This window comes from Mustela lutreola, chromosome 12 (assembly GCF_030435805.1).
Source record: "Mustela lutreola isolate mMusLut2 chromosome 12, mMusLut2.pri, whole genome shotgun sequence".
Lineage (NCBI taxonomy): Eukaryota > Metazoa > Chordata > Mammalia > Carnivora > Mustelidae > Mustela > Mustela lutreola.
In genome coordinates, this window is record NC_081301.1 from 30,801,163 (window position 1) to 30,824,106 (window position 22,944).

At 36.5% G+C, this 22,944-nt stretch overlaps 1 protein-coding gene across 3 annotated transcripts in view; it reads left to right on the forward strand.

The window, feature by feature from the left end:
• Positions 1-22,944, forward strand: part of TEX10 (testis expressed 10) — a 64,671-nt gene that overhangs the window by 36,036 nt on the left and 5,691 nt on the right. For 2 of the 3 annotated variants that reach the window (XM_059143535.1, XM_059143536.1), the window contains exons 10-13: positions 3,107-3,195; positions 4,862-4,995; positions 18,287-18,367; positions 19,971-20,152. In XM_059143535.1, coding sequence (XP_058999518.1) covers positions 3,107-3,195; positions 4,862-4,995; positions 18,287-18,367; positions 19,971-20,152 — 486 coding nt within the window. The remainder of the gene's footprint in view (positions 1-3,106; positions 3,196-4,861; positions 4,996-18,286; positions 18,368-19,970; positions 20,153-22,944) is intronic. The other variant, XR_009346675.1, reaches the window with a different exon arrangement.

The window sequence follows — 22,944 nt, forward strand, 5'->3', positions numbered from 1 at the left end:
GGGAGAATCAGGCTCCCAGCTTAGCAGGGACCCCCTTTTTGGACTCTGTCCCAGGACCCTGGGATAATGACTTGGGCCAAAGGCAGACGCTTAATCAAGTGAGCCACCCAAGCATCCCTAAAGATTTTATTTATTCATGAGAGAGAGAGAGAGCAAGAGAGAGCACAAGCAGGGGGAGGGACAGAGGAAGAGGGGGAAGCAGGGAGCCCAGTCTGGGGGCTTAGTCCCAGGATCCTAAGATATGACCTGAGCCGAAGACACTCAACCAACCAACTGAACCGCCCAGGCACCCTAGGCATAATATTTTCAGTAATACTTATTACTGATATGGTTCATAGACAGGGTCTAGTACGGTTTTAGGCAGAAATTGAAATCTAGGCTATACCTAAAGAGTTTAGATCTTGTGGTTTCCTGTACATACAGATCCCCTAGCCCAGTTAAATAGGAGTGGCTCACTTTATTAATAGAATTTCTTTAGCGTCTTTGAAATTCTCTTCTTACCATTATAGGACATATGTTGGAATCTAGTTACCTAAAGTGTGATTCATAACTGATGATAACCTTTCCTTTTAGCAAAAGAGAGCTGTCTGCAGCTTGTCTATATGTGAAAATTCAGTGTTATATTTCTGTGTTCACATGCAGTAGAGAGCTTGGTCTTATTTTTAAGTATTTTAAACATTTATTAGTTTTCCTTTCTTAGGGGAACCCAATCGAGCTCCTTGTCTAGTAAGCAATTATTTAATATTTGTTTGGCCTTTTAAAAAATTAAATGTTCTTTTTTTGTTCCTGAGGTGGATTTGTGTTAATTAACTTCCAGTAGAGGGCACTCTGTTCCTTTGATATAACTTGTGAAGAATCTGTTTTAAAATTGATTTTAAATAACCTTTTGAACACTTGTTGAAACTAATTCTCCTTGAAAGCTCTATTTAATGTCTTTATCAACATCAGTTATGATCCACTTTGCTTAACAATTTTTGTCAAGGATATTTTCAAATTTTTACTTTTTTCTTGTGGAGATTTGTGGTAACTATTGAGAAAATAAATTCACAAATAATAGCAGGGGTTCATAATCATTAGCAGCAGATTGTCATTGTAGCCAGAAGTCCAACAAGTTAAATTTTGCTTTTTAGTGAAGTCTATTAGGTAGACTTAACTTTCTGTAGATGTATTGTTCCCATTCAAACTAATCTCTCTCTTAAAAAATAATACAAAATTAGGACTTATCAACTTTCTTGGGCCAGTGACATTATCATTGTATCAATTCCTAGATTCAGAATTTAACGGTAATGTTTCCTTCAGACATACGCTGGTTTATTTCTTTTCTGGTTTTCTCTTCAAAATATTCCTTTCTTTCGTTGACTGTGACTGTAAACTAGCCAGCTGTTTTATATAATCTTCTAACTGTACTATTATAATATCCCATCAATTTTGCGCACTGTTCCCAGGTTAATTTTCCTGAAATGTTCCTTTAATTCTGATTTTTTTTCTGTTACATTAACTGGATTGTGAGATCATGTTCAATTTAGGTTTTGTAGTTCTGATGCCCTGTTTGTCTTTATCAGAGGGAAGAATATTAGTTTGTGCCATTTGTGAAAAACCCATCAAATGAGCACTGTTGTTCATTTTAACTTTTGAAAAGAATAGAATTGCTGTGCCCCTACCTTTTTTATTGCCCACTTAGTTTTTTAGAGTTTGACTCCCCACCCCACCCCTTGGCATTCTACTTGTATTTTTCCACTTGCTTTTGCTCATTTCTTACCCTTTCTGCCCCTAGTTTATTTACAGCTAGATTTGAGCACATAAGACACAAATGTTGAAAAGTAGTCTGAATTGTTACATAAAAATCTTTGACGAGGGAGAGATTTTGGACTAAGAAATTTGGCTTGAGTTTTAAGTGATGATGCACTTTACTTCTTTTGTCCCATCTTATTCTCAGAAGTATTCTGGCTTGGACAGTACATATAGGCATAATTTTAAGGACATGATATGTTGCTTATCATTTGTTCCAAGTGGACCCTTCAGTGGTTTTGCTACCTCTTTTAGCCACTGGGTGGCACAGTTGATTGCTGTTTTCACTGGGTTCAAAAGCATATTAGTTTGCTAACTACCATTTTCGTACTACTTTCCAGTGTGTATTTCTGACTTTCTTGTAACCTCTAACCTTTTAATATTCTGTCCATAGTCCTTTGCTAATTGTGGAAATAATACTCAAGGGTATTTCCATCATTTTAACTCCCCAAATTTAAAGAATATTAATAAATATAAACACAACTGTTTCAATAGTAAAAAAAAATTGTTTCTAGTTGAATTTAGAAACTCCTAATTTTGTCAGATATTTATTTGTTTAGCTGTGATAAAATTTGGAGCCTCAGCTTGTTGGATCTGATCATTCTCATCATATCCCCACCCCTTTTTCTTGACATATCTAAGGCTGAAATACGCTATTATTTTCTTAAGACTTAACTTTAAGAGAGTTTTTAAAGGAATCACTGGAAACTGATCCCATAGCAGGAACCAGATAATCCTCATTTAATGAGAAGCTGCTTTACATTTAGCTATTTTCTTAAGTCCCCTTTCAGTCAGTACTTGAGCTGCACTATTATGAAGTAGGCCCAGTTACGGCTTTGCAAAATACAGGAACACATAATTATCATAGAGTGGCTTTACAAGGAATATTTTTTACCTAATCAAGATAGTTTTTGTTTAGGTAGGAAGCTGGAGCTTATTTAAACTTAACTCATTTGAGTAAGCAAGGTAAGAATTTATAAAAATCAAGTAGCAGCTATACCAACTACTGAAAAGCAAAACTTCATTTGGCTCCTTAGGTCTTTTTTTCAAGTGGTTTGGAAATTTTCTAGGTTACACTGTGTGTATGGACCAACTATGCTTTTTCATGAAAACTTTACATAAATATAAATATATTAGAAGTTAAATTTTCCATATTACGATACTTGAGTACTTACATATAAAGTGAATATATACTACAGGTTTTTAAGTTATTAATGCAGATTTATTTTCAGTAAAGAAAAATTGTTATATACTGTGCTCTTTTTCTAGTCTTCAACTTGGTCACTTCTGCTAATAATTCTTCCATTGTTTATTATAGATCATCGTTTTCTGGATGGAAGTATTCCGTTAAAGACTGGTTGATGAGTGACGTGGACTATTTCAGCTTCTTATTTTCAACACTTACAGGTAAAGACATTCACCTGCCAAATTCAGGAAAAGCAAAACCTAGCATCAAAATTCAAAGATTTGCTGTCTTAGCTGTTTGGGTTTAAGTTTTGAAGATGATAATCTGTTTATCTTGAAATGATTTTTATTGACTAATAAGTGGAAATCTTCCTCGATTGTCAGGCTCTTGAGGCAGGGATAAACGTGATTTATGTTTAAATCTCTCAGAGTAGGAGTACTCTGGGGATTATTTGAGTATCATGTGATTATAATTTTCTTTCTCATTTCTCAGCTTTATTGTCTTGGTTTACAGTGAATTGAATATACTTGACTTTTTAAAAAAATGTTTTTTTAAAGATTTTATTAGAGGGAGAGAGGGAGAGGACAAGTAGGGGGAGGGGCAGAGGGAGAGGGAGAAACAGGCTCTGCTGAGCAGGACCCTGGGATCATGACCTGATCCAAAGGCAGACACTTAATTGACTGAGCCACCCAGGAGCCCCTACTTGACTCTTTTTCAGATAGCTGTATGCAAACCCCACTGCATACTTTAAAAAATTGATGAACAAATATCCATCTTAAACATGTTTAAAATGTTCAGTTTGATAGGAATGTAAATCAAGTTTCGAGTAGCCATTTTCTACATGCCATTGTTCTCAAAGCAAAATTAGTAAGATGAGTCTAGAAATGTTGTAAGCTAGATGTGTAAGTATTACTGTTGTTTTAAATGATTGTACTATTTCAGCATTTCTGTTTTCTATTTGAATGATGAGGATGAGATTATTTGACATTTTCTGAAGACTTGAAGTTAGGAGACTTAATAGATAGGTTAAGTCAGAATCCGAAAAGAACTTGACAAGTGCTGATAATGAGCTAAATCCATCGAGATAAATACTGCATACAAGATAAATGTGTTTATTTGATAGTTCTGGATGTGCACATTTGAGATGCGAGAGTAGACTTTATGTTTTAATAGTATTACCAGTCAGAAGGTTAATGGTTTTGGAAAGCTCATTGGGAGTCAGTAGTGTGATGTGGCCATCAAACTACATGAGGAATCTTCAGCTGTGTCCTGGAAATATAATGATCTGAACATCAAATCGGACCACACTGCTGGTGTTCTGATTGTTCTGAGCACTTTTCAGGAGACACTGTCAGGTTGTCTATGTAGGTTAGACCAGGGGTAAATAGGGGTGGTAAGAGAATCAAATTTTGTTGTATAAGGTGTAGTTGAAGGAACACACATGTAAAATCCAGAAAGGTTTAGGAGGGCTAGAGTAGTTTTAAAACATTTGAAGGGCTATTATATAAGAAAATAGATAATATATATGTGAAATCATATATCATTTTACTTACTGATTTGGTATTTTAAACCTACCATTAAAGGGAAAGCATATGCCTCTCACTTTTTTTAAAAGTAAAATTGGTGAAGTTCCCAATATAAGGAGTATAACCTGTTTCTTGCTGTATCATACATTGGGTCAGATCACATTCTTTGTGTACATAATTATATGAATTTGACTGCCTCCATTGCTACCAATTCATTCTTTAAGATATATGAAATGAAGAAATTTTAAAAAAAGCTTGAAGAAGAACTTGAAGGTACATGTCATGTCTGTTAAAAAAATGAAGAATGTCATTTGTTTTGTGATTTATTTTTTAAAATTGTCTTTCTTTATACCCAAATTAGGGTTTTCAAAAGAGGAGTTGACTTGGCTTCAGAGCCTTCGAGGAGTTCCTCATGTCATCCAGACACAGCTTTCCCCCGTGCTTCTTTACCTTACCGACTTGGATCAATTTTTACATCATTGGGATGTAACAGAGGTAATAGTGCATTTAAAGAGGAACTCATGATTATTAAAATTCTGTTAATCAACCACCAGTCATTACTATATATTAGGATCGCCTTATAGGAGATACTCTTAGAGATAAAGAGCAGTATAAGACATGACTCATGTTCTGAGAATGCTTATGATCTTGGATAGGAGATCTGTGTTTCTAAAAAGAGGAGTGTTCATTATAGGTTGCACTACTAGAATAGAATAAATTTAGTGATTTGAATGGTAGAGACAAATTTATTTTATCTAGTACAAAATATGATAGATGTTTCTATGGAAAAGGGAGAATTTGACTCAGGTGTTGAAGGATGAATAAGGCTACTTGGATTTGGTATCCTCAAAGGTAGTGTTTTTTAAAAAACAGAAAAGATTGGGGCACCTGGGTGTCTCAGTGGGTTAAAGCCTCTGCCTTTGCCTTGGGTTGTGATCTCAGGGTCCTGGGATCGAATCCTGCATTGGGCTCTCTGCTCAGCAGGGAGCCTGCTTCCCTTCCTCTCTCTCTGCTTGCCTCTCTGCCTGCTTGTGATCTCCGTCTGTCAAATAAATAAATAAAATCTTTAAAAAACAAAAATACCCAGAAAAGATTATTCTGCAGTTCCTTTGGTTTTGAGAATTAGTACATAGTTCGTTAATGTTAATTTAAAACCCTCACTTCCATTAAGTTTTAAAGTTCAACCTATAAAACTTATTTTTAAGATAAATAGAATGAATTTAAGCCATCTTTAAAAATGGGACTCCAGGGGCACCTTGGTGGATCAGTGGGTTAAGCCTCTGCCTTCGGCTCAGGTCATGACCTCAGGGTCCTGGTATTGAGTCCCACATTGGGCTCTTTGCTCAGCAGGAAGTCTGCTCTGCCCTCCTGCCTCTCTGCCTACTTGTGATACCTGTCTGTTAAATAAATAAATAAAATCTTTAAAGAAAATACATAAAAAATAAAAATGGGACTCTGGTTATATTTTATTCCTTTTACAAACTCAGTTAAAATTTTAAACCATTAAAGTAACTTTTAAGTATAGTCACTAATTGCCAAGTAGTTCAGTTTTTTGACAAACTTTCACAAATGTTAAATAGATATAATTGTATATTTACGATAAATCTTAGTAACTTAAGTTTTGGTATTGCTTATAGTAAAAATCAAATTAAAATAACAAGTCTGGGGGTGTCTGGGTGGCTCAGTGGGTTAAAGCCTCTGCCTTCGGCTCAGGTCATGATCCCAGGGTCCTGGAATCAAGCCCTGCATCGGGCTCTCTGCTCGGCAGGGAGCCTGCTTCCTCCCCTCTCTCTGCCTGCCTCTCTGTCTACTTGTGATCGCTTTCTGTCAAATAAATAAATAAAATCTTAAAAAAAATAAAAGTCTAAATTCTAGGTTAATTACATGTTTTAAATTGGAATTATTAGGCTGAACTTTTACCCTAATAGGCCAAATTGTCGTTCATGTTAAAATATGTAAACTAAATATGCAGAAACATATTTTGCAAAATAATAAACACTGATGCTAAGTATTTGATTCTTTAAGACATTTCTTTCTTTTTTTTTTTTTTTCTTCAAGATTTTATTATTTATTTGACACAGAGAGAGATCACAAGTAGGCAGAGAGGCAGGCAGAGAGAGAGGAGGAAGTAGGCTCCCTGCTAAGCAGAGAGCCCAGTGCGGGTCTAGATCCCAGAACCCTGAGATCATGACCTGAGCTGAACACAGAGGCTTTAACCCACTGAGCCATCCAGGCACCCTCTTTGAGACATTTCTATAATAATTAATTTCTGTTATTTATTTCTTCAGTTTCTTTTCCTGCATGAAAAATGCTTACTCAGTAGGAATGTACTTATGTTGTTATCTCAAGTAATTTTGGTTTCGAATCTTTTTTGCAAATTCTGATGTTTTGTTCTCTGCTGGCTAATTTTCTTTTAATTCAGAAGGCCTCTGGTGAGGACACTGACTATAATCTTTTCTTACAGTTTATAACTGGTAATCCAAAGGGCTTTTTTTTTTTTTTTAAACCTCTGTTATTTTTTTTTTTAATCTCTTTATTATTGGTCTCAATAGGGTGGTCTCCAGATTCAAGCTTTTGTTGATAGACCATTTGAATTTATTCAACTGATCTATTATTTACTTCTTTCATTCTTTTCTGTATATCCTTAATGTTTTTCCTATCTGTTAGGACTGTACCTTTTATAGGTAGCCTCTGATCATAATACTTAAGTATGCCAGTTATATTTATCTTCTCTTTATTGCCATAGTGCCTGGCACTGTGTTTATATAGGTTTTTCAGAAATAACTGGATTTTAAGGGCGCCTGGGTGGCTCAGTTCTTAAGTGTCTGCCTTTGACTCAGGTCATGATCCCAAGGTTGATCCAAGGTCAAGCCCTGTATCAGGCTCCGTGATCAGTGGAGAGCCTGCCTCTCTCCCTATACTCCTCCCGCTGCTTGTGTTCCTTCTCTCTCTGTCTCTCTCTCTGTCAAATAAATAAAATCTAAACAAAAACAACAAATGGAAAAGTGCAAAGAAATAATGAATTGGTTTAGCATCTGAAATTTTATCTACCCCATGGTAAATGAAGAGAGCTAAAACAGGTCTCCTGAAGTTAAGGCCTTGAATACTGGATTGGTGGGGTTGGGCTTGCCAACAACAGTGTTTTTCTTAAAACTACATTTTCTAGGGTGCCTGGGTGGCTCAGTTGGTTAAGCAACTGCTTTCAGCTCGGGTCATGATCCTGGGAGAGTTCCACATCTGGCTCCCAGATCAATGGGGAGTCTGCTTGTCCCTCTGACCTTCTCCCTTCTCATGCTCGCTTGCGCGCGCGCGCGCTCTCTCTCTCTCTCTCTCTCTCTCTCTCTCTCTCTCTCTCTCGCAGGGAGAGAGGGAGAATTAGACTCCCTGCTGGGAGCCCATTGTGGGGCTTGATCCCAGAACCCTGGGATCATGACCTGTGCTGAAGGCAGACGCTTAACTGGCTGAGCCTCCCAGCAGCCCCAGTAAGAGTAGTTTTTTTTTTTTCCCCAGTAAGAGTAGTTTTAAAGGACAGACTCTCTAATGTATTTAGACCATCATGATGTATTTGAGAAAGTGTTGTATGGCGATCAGTGGGCTGCTCCTATTCCAGGCATAGATTTGCCATTGTCTAGTTTTATAATTTGGACAAGTTGTACAACCTTTTTCTAATAATTTAAATTTTTCATAAGCACATTATCTCTGTAAAGCCAAGGTAAAATTGTCATAAAAATGTTATCAGCTGTATTTCTGAAGTAACACTTAGTAAGGACGTGTATTAAACTTCCAGGTTGCTGTCTTTGAAATGTTAAGATGTAATTAGGAAAAATCTGAAAAACACATTTTCGCTTTTGAAGTTCTTAAGTGAAGATTTCAGTTTTCTCTTGGAAAAATTTTAAGTTTCCTTTTCATATAAAAATATTTGAAATACACAGAGTTTTTGACATCCTTAATGTAAAAATTTTAAAATTATTTCATTTGAGGGGCGCCTGGGTGGCTCAGTGGGTTAAAGCCTCTGCCTTTGGCTTGGGTCATGATCCCAGGGTCCTGGAATCGAGCCCCACATCGGGCTCTCTGCTCATCAGGGAGCCTGCTTCCTCCTCTCTCTCTGCCTGCTTCTCTGCCTACTTGTGATCTCCATCTGTCAAATAAATAAATGAAATCTTAAAAAAAAAAATTATTTCATTTGAACAGTTTAATTAGGACAGTGGGATTACTCAGTTTTGTAATTTTTACCTGCCTAGGCCAAAGTGATTTTTTTCTTTAAATCAGATTTTTTAAAAAAATTTCTTTCTTTTCTTTCTTTTTTTAAAGATTCTATTTATTTATTTGACAGACAGAGATCACAAGTAGGCAGAGAAGCAGGCAGAGAGAGAGAGAGGAGGAAGCAGGCTCTCCGCTGAGCAGAGAGCCCGATGCGGGGCTTAATCCCAGGGCCCTGGGACCATGACCTGAGCCGAAGGCAGAGGCTTTAACCCACTGAGCCACCCAGGTGCCCCATAATTTCTTTTTTAAGATTTTATTTATTTATTTGACAGAGATCACAAGTAGACAGAGAGAGAGGAAGGGAAGCAGGCTCCCTGCTGAGCAGAGAGCCTGATGTGGAGCTCAGTCCCAGGACCCTGAGATCATGACCTGAGCCTAAGGCAGAGGCTTTAACCCACTGAGCCACCCAGGTGCCCCTAAATCAGACTTTTTTTTAAAGTAGGTATTATTCACAAAATTTAATTTAGAATGGAAGATAATTTTTTAAAAAAGTATTTTTTCATTCCCCCTCAGCCACCCATATTTTTCTTCCCAGTTTCTAAATTCATTCTTTCAGATAACTTCTGTCTTCACAAGTGACTTAAATATATTATTATTATTTTTTTTATAGAAATAACATACTTTATCCACTAATCTGGACCTTGCCATTTTCATTTAGTATCTTTGTGATTATTCCTTCTGAGCACTGAAGGAAGAATTGTGTGACCTTCCTGTTAATGATGGAAACTGTAGTTAACAGGGAAGGATCACAAAGGAAACAGAAATCTCTGTACAGCGTTACCTTTTGTAAATGGAATCTTCTATTCCAGAGCCAGTGAAAGGTTTTAAGGTTAATATTGTCATTTACAAAATATTGGATGATTGTAAAAGAATGTTTTTTTAACATGGATAAGCCCTGAATAATAATAATAATAATGATAATAATAATAATAAAAAACAAATCCAGTTTAAGAAATAGAACATTTTTATTTTTATTATTTTTTTATTTTTAGAGAGAGAGTAGGGGGAAGGGCAGAGGGAGAGGATTCTAAAGTAGACTCCCCACTGAGTATGGAGCCCCACAGGGGCTCCACAACCTGTGAGATCACCATCTGAGCTGAAATCAAGTTAAGACACCAAGTTACCCACGCAAAGTGCCCCTGAACATTTTTATTTTTGAAACCCTTGTGTTTGTTTCTCCTTTCCGTTCAGAGTTAACACTGTTTTAAATTTTATCGTACTCTTCTTCCTTTTAGTTTTACTATATTAGCGCATAACTCCAAACTATAATGTTTAGATTTACATTGTATTAAACTTTTTAAAAAGTGCAATATTTTTCAGTAATTTGCTTTTTATTCAGTATACTCTTGAAGTTATGTGTGTTGTTAAGGAGGGCATGTGATGTAATGAGGACTGGGTGTTATATAAGACTGATGAATCACTGAACTCTACCTCTGAAACTAATAAAACACTATGTGTTAATTAATTGAATTTAAATAAATTTAAAAAAATTAAAAAGTTACCTATAGATTAATGTGTAAGAAGTTGTTCATTGTTTTCATTGCAGTGTGGTATACTGTTGTAGTAAGATACCATGATGCATTGCTTTCATAGTTTGAGTATTTTGAGCATTCCATTTTATCTCCACCATGGCATATAGCTGTGCCTCTTTGTTTTATGTTTTTAGGTGTTTGGTTTTTAAATTAAGACAACCTACCTTCAAACTGTATTGTACTACTTCATATTATGATATAATGTGTAATAATATTTTGTAAGGTCATTCTAATGTTTGTTTTTTCTGTATGTGATGTCTTTTTTCTATACATGTTTTTTCTTCCTTCATGTTTTCAAGATAATCTTTTTATCACTTTCTTCAGCAGTTTGATTGTATTTATGCCTTGGCATTGTTTATGTAAGATTTTATTAATTTATTTGTCAGAGATAATGCCCACAAGTGGGAGGAGCAGTAGGCAGAGGGAGAAGCAGGCTCCCTGCTGAGTAAGGAGCCCAATTTGGGGCTCAATCCCAAGACTCTGGGATCATGACACAAGCAGAAGGCATAGGCTTAACTGACTAAGGCACCCGGCATCCTTTTTTTTTTTTTTTTTTTTTTAAAAACTTCATGTTCGCTGAATGTTTCTTAGGCTTATAATTTACTGTGTTGGGGAAAAATGTCAGTCATTCCTTCAAAAAAATGTTCTGGGTCCCCTTCTTTGGACTCTAATTACATGTATGAAGATTCTTGATATTTTCCTGTAGGCCTTTGAGACATTTTTAACACCTTTTCTCCATGTCTCTTCAGAAAGTAAGCTGTGTCTTTAAGTTCCCTGATTTTTCTGCATTATCTGATCTGGTCTTAAATCCAACCAAAGATTTCTTTTTTAATTAAGTTTTTTTTTTTTTTTTAATTTTTAAGAGCAGTTCTGAGTTCACAGAAAAATTGAAGTGAAAGAGCAGGCATTTCCCTTACACAGCCCTTTCTCCTCCACATGCATAGCTTCCATTATCAACATCCCCCACCAGAGTGCTACATTTGTTATAATTAATGATTCTATATTGATGTAATTACCCAAAGTCCACAGTTTACATTATGATTCACTCTTAGTATTACACATTTTGTAGATCTGGACAAGTGTGTAATGCCACATTATCTATTAATCTCTTACAGAGTGTCTTTATTGCCCCCAAATCCTCTGTGCTCATACTCCATGCTTCCCAACCCCTGACAACCACTAATGTTCTATTTTTCCCCGTCTACAGTTTTGCCTTTTCCAGAATGTCTTATATTTGGAACTGTACAGGATATAGCCTCTTTAGAATGTTACTTTCACTTAGTAATATTCTTTAAGATTCCTCCATGTTTTTTCATGGCTTCATAGCTCATTTCTTTTAGTGCTGAATAATAACATGTTGATATACCCTGTTCACGGACTGAAGAACATCTGTTTTGTTTCCAAATTTTGGTAATTATGAATAAAGCTGTATAAGTTTACAAACATCCATGTGTAGGTTTTTATGTAGACATGTAGACATGTTTTCAACTCCTTTGGGTTAATACCAAGAAAACGGTTGCTGGATCATATGGTAAGAGTGTGTTTAATTTTGTAAGAAACACCACACTGTCTTCCAAAGTGGTTGTACTGTTTTGCCATCCTATCAGCAGTGAATGAGTTTCTGTTGCTCCAGATCCTTGCCAGCATTTGGTGTCAGTGTTTTGGATTTTGGCCATTCTAATAGATGTGTAGCTTCTCATTATTTAATTTTGATTTCCCTGATAACATATGATGTGGAGCATCTTTTTATATTTATTTGCCATATGTCTTTGGTGACATATCTGTTATGGTCTTTGGCCCATATTATTTTATTTATATTTATTTACAGTTATTTTAACTGGGCCGTTTTCTTAAGTTTTAAGTGTTCTTTGAATCTTTTAGGTAACAATACTTGGTTATATGTCTTTTGCAAAGGTATTCTCCCAGTCTATGGCTTGTCTGTTCATACTCTTGACATTATCTTTTGCAGAGCAGAATTTTTTAATTTTAATGAAGTCCAGCTTATCATTTCTTTCTTTCCTGCAATTGTGCCTTTGGTGTTGTATCTAAAAAGTCATCACCATGCTTAAGGTCATTTAGGTTTTTCCTCCTATGTTATCTTCTAAGTCAGTTATAGTTTTGTATTTTGCATTTTACATTTAGGTCTGTTATCCATTCTGAGTTAGTTTTTGTGCAAAGTCCAGATTAATTTACATATGGATTATTGACAAGTCTATCTTTGCTTCATTGTCAAAGATCCCTTGACTCTATGGGTCTGCCTATTGCTGGGTTCTCTATTATGTTCCATTAATCTCTTTGTTCTTTCACCAGTACTGTAGTATCTTGATTACCATAGCTTTATAGTGATTTATGAAGTTGGGTAGTGTCAATCCTTTAACCTTGTTTTTTTCCTTCAATACTGTTCTGGGTATTTTTTTTTGATATCCACAAATGATTTACTGGAATTTTGATCGGATTTGCATTAAATCTGTAGATGAAGTTGGGAAGAACTGACATCGTGACATTGAATATTTCTATCCCATGAACATGAAATACCTCCATTTCTTTAATTCTTTGATTTCATTCATCAGAATTTTGTAGTTTTCTTCATATAGATTTTGTACATATTTTGTTAGGTTTATTTCTAAGTATTTCTGTTTTCTGGGGTGCTGATATAAACTTTATTTCAGATTCTGTTTGTTCATTGCTATTTTTTCATTGCTATTTGGAAAGTTTTTATATATTCACATTGAATATTTTTTTAAATATTAATTATTTTCATTAAAATATAATGTATTATTTGCCCCAGGGGTACAGGTTTGTGAATCATCAGGCTTACACACTTTACAGCACTCACCATTTATTCCAGGAAATTTTTTTTTTGTCAGTCATTTAAGGTTTTCTGCATAGACAGTCATGTTGTTATGAACAGAGACCAGCAAGTGAATTTTAAATTTTAGATAATGTATTTTTTTATCTCTGCTTTTTTCTTTAACAAGTTCTTTTTTTTCTTTAAGTACTCTCCATACCCAACATGGGGCTCGAACCCACAACCCCAAGATCAAGAGTCCCATGCTCTACCAGCTGAGCCAGGCAGGCGTTCCTTCTGTATCTAAAATATGTAATAATAGTTGTTTTAAAGTTCTTACCAGCTAATTCTCTCATGTCATTTGTACTGATTTTTTTTTTTTTTCCTCCTGGTTATGTATCACATTTTCAAGCTCCTTGTCATGCTTATTAGTTTTTGAGTGCATGTTGGACAGTGGAAATTTTATGTGTTAGATTATGTTGGAGTGTTTTGTTTTGTTCTGGGAGGCAGTCAAGTTACTTGAGTATCAGCTTCATCCTTTTGAGACTTGTTTTTAAGTTTTGTCAGGGTGGTTTATTAGAACAAGTAGCCTTTACTAAGTCAAGGATCGATAAATTACAGCTTTAGACCGAAACCAGTTTGGCCCTGTTTTTGTAGCACCCTGAAACTAAGAGTGGTGTTTACTTTTTTTTTTTTTTTTAACAACTGTTAAAAAACCCCCACAAGAATATGTGACAGAATATGTATGTGCCCTGAGAAGCCTAAAATATGTGCTATTTGGCCCTTTACAGAAAAAACTTAGCAACCCTGCCAGTGTGCTAATTTATCCCTATTATAAGTGTTCACATTCTGAGCACCATCTGAATAAACGTAGTCTTCTGTGAGACCTGTTTTGGTTGGTTAGAACTTAAACATCTCTCTGCTGTCTTTGAGCTTTGGGAATTGTTTTGCTCATAGCTCCTGTTTATTCTTTGGCCTTGTAGAATTTCGCCTTGCACGTGCACAGCTTTGTTTTTAGCAATATACCTCAGGATACTAGAGCTCTCTCTCAGCAAGAGGATAAGAGTTTGGCTTCATCAAATGGCTTGTATTGGAGGACAGAAAATCCTGCCAACCTTTTGACTGTCTTGTAAGACTGATTTGAGGGTGCCTGGGTGGCTCAGTGGGTTGAGCATCTCCCCTGGGTTCAGGTCATGATCTCAGGGTCCTGGGATCGAGCCCCGAGTTGGACTTTCTGCTCAGCAGTGAGTCTGCTGCTCCCTCTCCCTTTTCCTGCCATTCTGCCTACTTCTGATCTCCCTCTCTCTCTCTCTGTGTCAAATAAATTAAAAAAAAAAATGAAGAAGTGTTAGGAACATGCCATTTCTGTATATATTCTGGTAAAATTAGGTGGAAAAATATTTCCACTTAGAAATTAAATATATAAAACCTCCTTAAGATAAAGAAGTTCTTGGGCGCCTGGGTGGCTCAGTGGGTTAAGCCTCTGTCTTTGGCTCAGGTCATGATCTCAGGGTCCTGGGATTGAGGCCCATATCAGGCTCTCTGCTCGGCAGGGCTGCCTCCCCCCCACCTTCCCCACTTGTGATCTCTCTCTGTCAAATAAATAAATAAGATCGTTAAAAAAGAAAAAGAAGTTCTTTATTTGCATTTTTTTTTTTTAAACCCCTTAATTTCCACATGGACCAGATTATCCTGCTTGTTCTGGAACTCTGCAGTATAAAGTCAGAGTTCTGATACATGTAGGTTTCTGTTAGCAGTAATGTGCAAACATGAGGACTGTATATGTTTATGTTGGTGAGTGTGTATGTACATGTAATATTTATTTGCCTTTATCTTGAAACAAATTCAAACTTAGAGAAAAATTACAATTACAGTACAAAGAACTTTTTCTTTTTTTTTTAAGATTTTATTTATCTGAGAGAGAGAGAGAGGTGGGGATAGAGAGAGCACAAGGGCTGCAGAGGGAGAAGCAGGCTCCCCTCTGAGCTGGGAGCCCTACGTAGGGCTTAATCCCAGGATCCTGGGACCATGACCCCAGCCGAAGGCAGACCCTTAACTGACTGAGCCACCAGGCTCCCCACAAAGAACTTTTTATTTTTTCATAGACTGACATGATGCCCATAGCCCATACTTTGGCTTGTATATCTCATAAAGAAGCATTCCATTATATAACCAGAATCTGGTCATCAAAATTAGGAAATTAAGATCGGCTTGTTATTGTCATTTAATCCTCAAATCTGAGTCATGTTTGCCAGTTGTCCCAGTAATGTTTGTTTGTTTTAAAGTAAGCTCTCTGCCTAGTTTGGGACTTGAACTCATGACCCTGAGATCAAGAGTCACATACTCTGCTGACTGAATAAGCCAGGTGCCGCTCAGTAATGTAATTTATAGCAAAAGAAAACACCCCAAATCATTTGTAGCATTTAGTTATAATGACGTTTTTTAATCTCCTTCAGTTTGGTGTAGTGCCTCAGTGTTTCCTTGTCTTTTGTTGCCTTGACACTTTGAAGAACATTGGGACAGTTATTTTTGTAAAATTTTCATCCCATTTGGGTTTATGTTCCCTCATGGTTAGATTCAGGCCATACAAATTTGGTAGGAATATGACAAAAATGATGCTGTGGTTTTCTGATTGCATTCTGTCTGGTGGTGCAACGTTTAAATTTGTCTCGTTACATAGATACACGCTTTGATCACTTGATTAAGTGCTGTCTGCCCACTTTTCCACTGTTTACTTTTTCTCCTTTGTAATTAATAATTTATGAGGAGATACTTGGAAACTATTAATATTCCAGTCATTTTTTATTAGTCTTCATTTATTAATTTGTGTTAGTATGGTTTCCTGTTTTACTCAGTGAGTCACTATAAAATTTAGTGGCTTCTTTTTTTTTTTTTTTTTAAAGATTTTATTTATTTATTTGACAGAGAGAAATCACAAGTAGACTGAGAGGCAGGCAGAGAGAGAGGGAAGCAGACTCCCTGCTGAGCAGAGAGCCTGATGCGGGACTCGATCCGAGGACCCTGAGATCATGACCTGAGCCGAAGGCAGCGGCTTAACCCACTGAGCCACCCAGGCGCCCACTTCTTTGTTCTTTTAACATGTGCTCATTCTTAGTTCTTCCTTACTTTCTTGTACCACAAATTGTTCCAGCTTTGAATTTTATTTTCCCTGTCCCAACCCTGCAGTCAGGTATTTTTTAAAGAAGCCCAGTTTTCCTTTAAATGAAGAATGGTGTTTTGAAACTAACTTCAGGACTTTGGATGTGGTCATTGCTATAGGACCTTGGTACTCCCAAACTGTCATGGACAGAAATCAGCAATTTAACACCACAGGGTTCATTCTAGTTGTCTTCTTTTCTTTGTGCCTGCCTTTTCTGAAGGTGAGAACCCTGGCTTCTTTTATACTTAATATAATTTACTTGATCAGTATTTTTGTCTATAATTAATCTCTTTTTGATGCCACCCTTGTCCCATGTAGGCATCTTCCTGACCCCGTTTGAACTCCCAACTCACTGGGGACAGTCTGCCTCTCTTTATTCATGAATGGCCTTCCGTGGGTCATTGCTGCTCTTCGGCCTACTCCAGTACTGATGTTTATCTGATGTGGCCCCACCCAATGGCTTTTGAATGGAATTGTTGCAGGAGGGAAGAGGTGGTGGAAAGGAAAGGATTAAATGGACATTTAATAGCAAATGGGACTTTTCAGATGTGATTTATTCTTTTAATTTTTTTTTTTAAGATTTTATTAATTTATTTGACAGACAGAGATCACAAGTAGGCAGAGAGGCAGGCAGAGAGAGAGGGAGGAAGCAGGCTCCCTGCTGAGCAGAGAGCCTGATGTGGGGCTTGATCCCAGGACCCTGCGATCATGACCTGAGCCAAAGGCAGCAGCTTAACCCACTGAGCCACCCAGGTGCCCTGATTTATTCTTTATTAATGAAAATATTCATGGCTTGTTGTGAAATAGGAGGATGGCCTTAGAAATATGTTATTTACATTAAGTTACTTAAAAGCTTTTTATAAAAGAAAATAAAAGCTGCCTGTGAAAACTGTGGGTGCTATTAATTTATAGGAGGTTTTATAGAGAAATAATGCATAGAACTGTTGATTTTTCAGGGTTGATTGACAGTACCCTTGAATTTAGTATGACTGTCATTTTGCTAGAATGATACTCTTTTTAATTTTTATTTTTTATAAATTAACATACAGTGTGTTTGTTTCAGAGGTACAGGTATGTGATTCATCAGTCTTACACAACACCCATTGCTCTAGAGTGATACTCTTATTTCCACCAGTCTTCTTGTTGGCTGTGCACGTGATTCTTTCACATATTTCACTTTGGTACTGCATTCCATCAGCTCTGGAATTGTGTAATGATGTCTCTGAAGGACTTGATGTCCTTCCCTCCTCTTGTTTCCTTGAGAACTTATAAAAGTAAAAATATGAAGGATTTGACTCCCCCTTTCCTTATATTTTCTTTTCCTGTGGACTGTTCTCTTCCTTTTTTACCTTTGGGGAATAGGAGGCAGCATTATAATTAATTTGAACAGGATATTGGTAGTTTCTAGATCGTAGGTGTTTTTCTGTAGGGATATGGAAATGGGAAATTGAAATGGAAAAATGGCTTTTTTCAGCCCTTCGTTCACATCATCCAGATCTTTTTGTTGTAGCGTTTGTTAGTAGAAATATAGTCTCTAATTTGATGGATTGAAGCTACTTATTTCAGGGCTATGAGAGGAGTTTCTTGGTCTTTTATTCCTGTGTCTGGCACCTGATAGGACTAGCTCAGTGTCCAGTAAATGTTTAATTAATGAATTGTTTGGAAAATTAGCGCATATATGAGATTTAGTTGTTTTACTTTTGACATTTGCATCTTAAGAGTAATTTTTTAAAAAGATTTTATTTATTTAATTGACAGAGACAGCGAGAGAGGGAACATAAGCAGGGGGAGTGGGAGAGGGAGAAGCAGACTTCCCGCTGAGCAGGGAGCCCGATGTGGGACTCCATCCCAGGACCCTGGAATCATGACCTGAGCCGAAGGCAGACGCTTAATGACTGAGCCACCCAGGCACCCCCAGAGCAATTTTTTGATAAGTTTCCTGTTACACGATAGGGCAAATAGGTTTAAAAAAAAAAAATTGTAGAACTTGTTTCTGACGTAAAATGTCCCGATTTAGTTACTGGTTTTCTCCTTTTCTGACAGACAGTTTGTCACAGTTTATTGGTTATTCCTGCCCGAAGCCAGAGCTTTGACATCCTGCAGAGTGCCATCAGTAAGCATTTGGTAAATATACTTAAATTTTGTTTTTTGTTTTCTACTCAAAAAAGCATAGAGAATCCTTGATTAATAGTGAGTTTGCCATAGGCAAGGAGAGAATGATTGTCCAGAATTCTAAGCTTAATAATTCCATGGCCTTTTAGCATAATGTTGATAAGAACTGGGAAATCTTGATGTTTTTCCTAGCTGTTACTAATTAATTCTGTGACCTTAGGAAATTCCCCCTTTTCCAGTACCTTACTTTCTGCATCTGCAGTGAAGAGCTCTACAATTATACCTCAGATTCTTTTGACTTGTAATGCTTTAATTAACATGTACTTGGTATTGGTGTATTGGGAATCCAGCATCCAGACTGGGGTCTAACTTATACCTTAAGGATTTGGGTTCTAAAGTAGGGATGTAACCTAAGAGTTTGCTCAGGGCTTGGTCACTAGAAGCAGTAAGCTCAGCCTTGAGACTATTTTGTCTTCTGGGCAGTTGGTGTTCCTTACTCCCATTGGGTATGCCTGGGTTTTGCTTTTTAACTTCCTCCAACATTTATACTTGGATCTTTGGCTTATTATAATTTTTATTATAATTATTATAATAGTGCAAGGGATGGCTCCCACATTTTATCTTCTAGGCACTCTCACTTATTTGGGTAATTTTATAGACACATTCCAACTCCCTATTCTCCTTTAAAATGTTACTTCCCCTAAGTTGGAAGAATACTGTTTTGAATTCCCAGTACTCTTTTCTCTTTGCTATTGAACTTCCAATCTTTATGTGTTGTGTCTTTTCATCTCTTCTCCAGGTATTTATGTCTTTCTTTGACTACATTCATTGTTCTAGTTAAAAGATCAACACGATAGTCCTTCTTGGCCACTGTATTCAGACAGTCTGATCAGAGCCTGTAGACTTTCATGATGACTCAACAGTAGTTTTCAGGAGATTTAAACCATGCATACATAACAATTATAAGTTAGAGTACACCCTACTGAAAATTTACAGTAGAGTCCAGATGAATACATACACCATGATGTCCCTTATCGAGGTTTTGGGGCAGTGAATCAGTCAAGTGTTCAGTGTAGTGATGTCTTACTCCAGGGTGTTTTACTTAATCATGTCTGAATGAGTAGCTAAATGAAGGGGCAGGGTAAGGCTAATTGTAAAATGAACTCTGGTTTGTACATCTAATTTCCTGGGGTAGGGGTGGTGCCATATATTAGAGTTTTCTAGTCTGAAGAATCTAATAAAGATCAGTAAATGTGATTGTTGGTATCAAGAGTTTTTGGAGGGTGCATGAGATAATCCTTTCAAATGATGGTATTTCTGACCATCAGAAATTGTAATGTCTTGAAGATTTTAGTAGACTTTGTCATGGATGGGAGACAGTGGACTAGGTTAATAGTATTTTTTGAGTTGGCATGCTCTAAAAGTTATTTAATGCAGTAATCGAACTCTTCAGGGAAAACAGGACTTTACGGTATGGCGGGTGGCATGTATTATGTATGTACTGTTTTTCAGTAGAAGTGATGTTAGGCTAACTCTCCAGTTAATGGGGTTTGGTTTTATCCTAGAGAGAGGGATTGTTCCAAGGAGGTCATTAATCTCATTTTTCTCTGCCTAGGTTGGGTTGACTGTAATTCCTGACAGTACAGCTGGCTGTGTTTTGGGTGTTATCTGTAAGCTCCTGGACCATACGTGTGTACTTAGTGAGACTCTCCTGCCATTTCTGGCTTCTTGTTGCTACAGTCTTCTTTATTTTCTGCTCACTTTAGAGAAAGGAGAAGCAGAACATCTAAGAAAGAGGTAATAGTTTTTGTATTCTTCAACTTTGTTATATTTTTCATACCTACCTCTCCAAACAAATAAATAAGAATAAAATGTAAAATTTTTAAAATTAAAACAAAAAGAGTGAAAGAAAATTAGATTTGGGAAATATCCTAAATTCTCTTTTAGAACTTGTGTGAACCTGACTGCCATTTTCTTTGTTCTTTTTAAAATTCCTATTGTATTGTGATGAGAATTTTTAGTTTTTGTTTTTTCTTTTAAGCTACAAATTTGAAAAACTAGATGGCATAAAGTTTTTTGGGAGCTTTCCTTATTAATGTTATTGTAGGTCTAGCAAGAAAAAAAAATTCTATCTTACCTTTAGAAGAATGCACTTATTAAATAAGTATAAGCCTTTGCATTTTGTTTTGAGCTAACCAGAGTAGAATTTTTAAATTCTTTTGATTTAAGGAAAATTTTCTAAGATGCAAGTTCGTATTAGTTACTACCTTAGCTCTTACATAGTGCAGCTATTATATATAGCTCTTCAGACTAAAGTTTCAGATAAAGTTTCTAACATAGTTTGGAATATTTCACTTTAATTTAAAAAAGTATTCTCATTTTAAATTAAATGTTAAATTATTTTAACATTATTATTATTAACATAATATTTTATTTTATTTTTTTTAAAGATTTATTTATTCATTTGACAGACAGAGATCACAAGCAGGCAGAGAGAGAGAGAGGAAAGCAGGCTCCCTGTTGAGCAGAGAGCCGGATGCGGGGCTCAATCCCAGGACACTGGGATCATGACCTGAGCTGAAGGCAGAGGCTTAACCCACTGAGCCACCCAGGCGCCCCTAACATAATATTTTAACATTAAAATGTTAAATGTTAAATTAAAAAAGTATTCTATGTTCTTGGTATGCCTGTTAATTTTTTTTAAAAGATTTTTATTTATTTATTTATTTATTCATTCATTCATTTATTTATTTATTTTAAAGATTTTATTTATTTATTTGACAGAGAGAAATCACAAGTAGGCAGAGAGGCAAGCAGAGAGAGAGGGAAGCAGGTTCCCCGCTGAGCAGAGAGCCCTATGCAGGACTCGATCCCAGGACCCTGGGATCATGACCTGAGCCGAAGGCAGCGGCTTAACCCACTGAGCCACCCAGGCGCCCCTTTATTTATTTATTTGACAGATCACAAGTAGGCAGAGAGGAAGGCAGAAAGAAAGAGGGGGAAGCAGGCTCCCTGCTGAGCAGAGAGCCGGATGTGGGGCTCGATCCCAGGACCCTGGGATCACGACCTGAGCCAAAGGCAGAGGCTTATCCCACTGAGCCACCCAGGCGCGCCCTGCCTGTTAAATTTTTTTATAGAAGTCTAGACTTTATAGAAATACAAATTTCTAAAATATCTAATATCAGTATAAGAAAATAATTACTGCCTGTTAACATTTTGATATATTTTCTAATTTTTTAACTGTTACTTATCATAAAAATAAATGCATATATATATGTATGAAACATTTATATAGTTTAAAGAGTAAGTATAAATTGAATATCCGTTTAACCAGTCTCTAGGTTCAGAAATACAACACCATCAACACACACTTAGTGTACCCTCTATAGTTACCTTTCTCTCCTGCACACCCCAGAGATCATTTTTGTGTGTTAAATAACAAAAATTCAACCTAGGAAATTAATTTAAATATCTGACTGGCTTCGTTAATTGATTCATTAATTGGGCAGCATTCCATCTGGCAAGTAGAGAGGGGAGCTCTCAAGGGCTACATAAAGGTTTTTTTAAGGTAGACAGAGAGTGGGAAAAAGGAAATTACTAGCAAAGAATCCATCGTTTAGGCAGGGTGGTCCTCCCAAGGGGAATGGAAGGAGTCTATAAGTAATTTTTCCTCATGTTGACCAGAAGTTCCCATGTTAACTAGTTAAAGGTTAGGTTTCTAAGGGGTTAAAACTGCAGTTAGGTTAGTCTTGGTTTGCTGACTTGGGGCTTTCACCTAAGTGATGCCATTTTGAGCCTGTGGTTTGTTTTTAATATGTGTTAATCATTTCCTTGCCTTTTTATTAAAAATTACATGTGTGTTTATAAACCAATTTTTGCTCTTATTTTTTGTGATTTGATACCATTTGTGAGTCATTCATGTTGATTCAGAAATCTACTTCATTTCTTTTTTCTCTGTATCAGGGCTTAAGCAAACTTCTTTTTCTAAAGAGTCGGATAGGGCGCCTGGGTGGCTCAGTGTGTTAAAGCCTCTGCCTTCAGCTCAGGTCATGATCCCAGGGTCCTGGGATCCAGCCCCACATCAGGCTCTCTGCTCAGCAGGGAGCCTGCTTCCTCCTCTCTCTTTGCCTGCCTCTCCACCTACTTGTGATCTCTGCCTGTCAAACAAATTAAAAAAAAAAAAGTTAAAAATAAAAAGAGTTGGATAGTAGTTTAGGTTTTTCATGCCATAAAGTCTCTTGTCAGTCAGAATTATTCAACACAGCTGTGGCAGTAGGAAAGCTGCAACAGAGAACATGTAAATGACTGGGTGTGGCTCTTTCAGTATCACTGTTTATAAATAACTGCCTGTGACTATGATTGGCTGTGCTTTATCCAGTATACCTCCTCTATAGTATTTTGTTACAGGAATGTACAATAAATTAACCCATTTTACTGTCAACAGACAATTTTTTTTTTTTTTTTTTTTGCTAAGTGTGAATGTTTAAAATGGACTTTACTTTCGATTCTAAAATTTATACATAAATACAGATTCGATGATGATTTTCTTACATATCATTAGACTTTAGGTCTGATAGGTCAAGAACAGG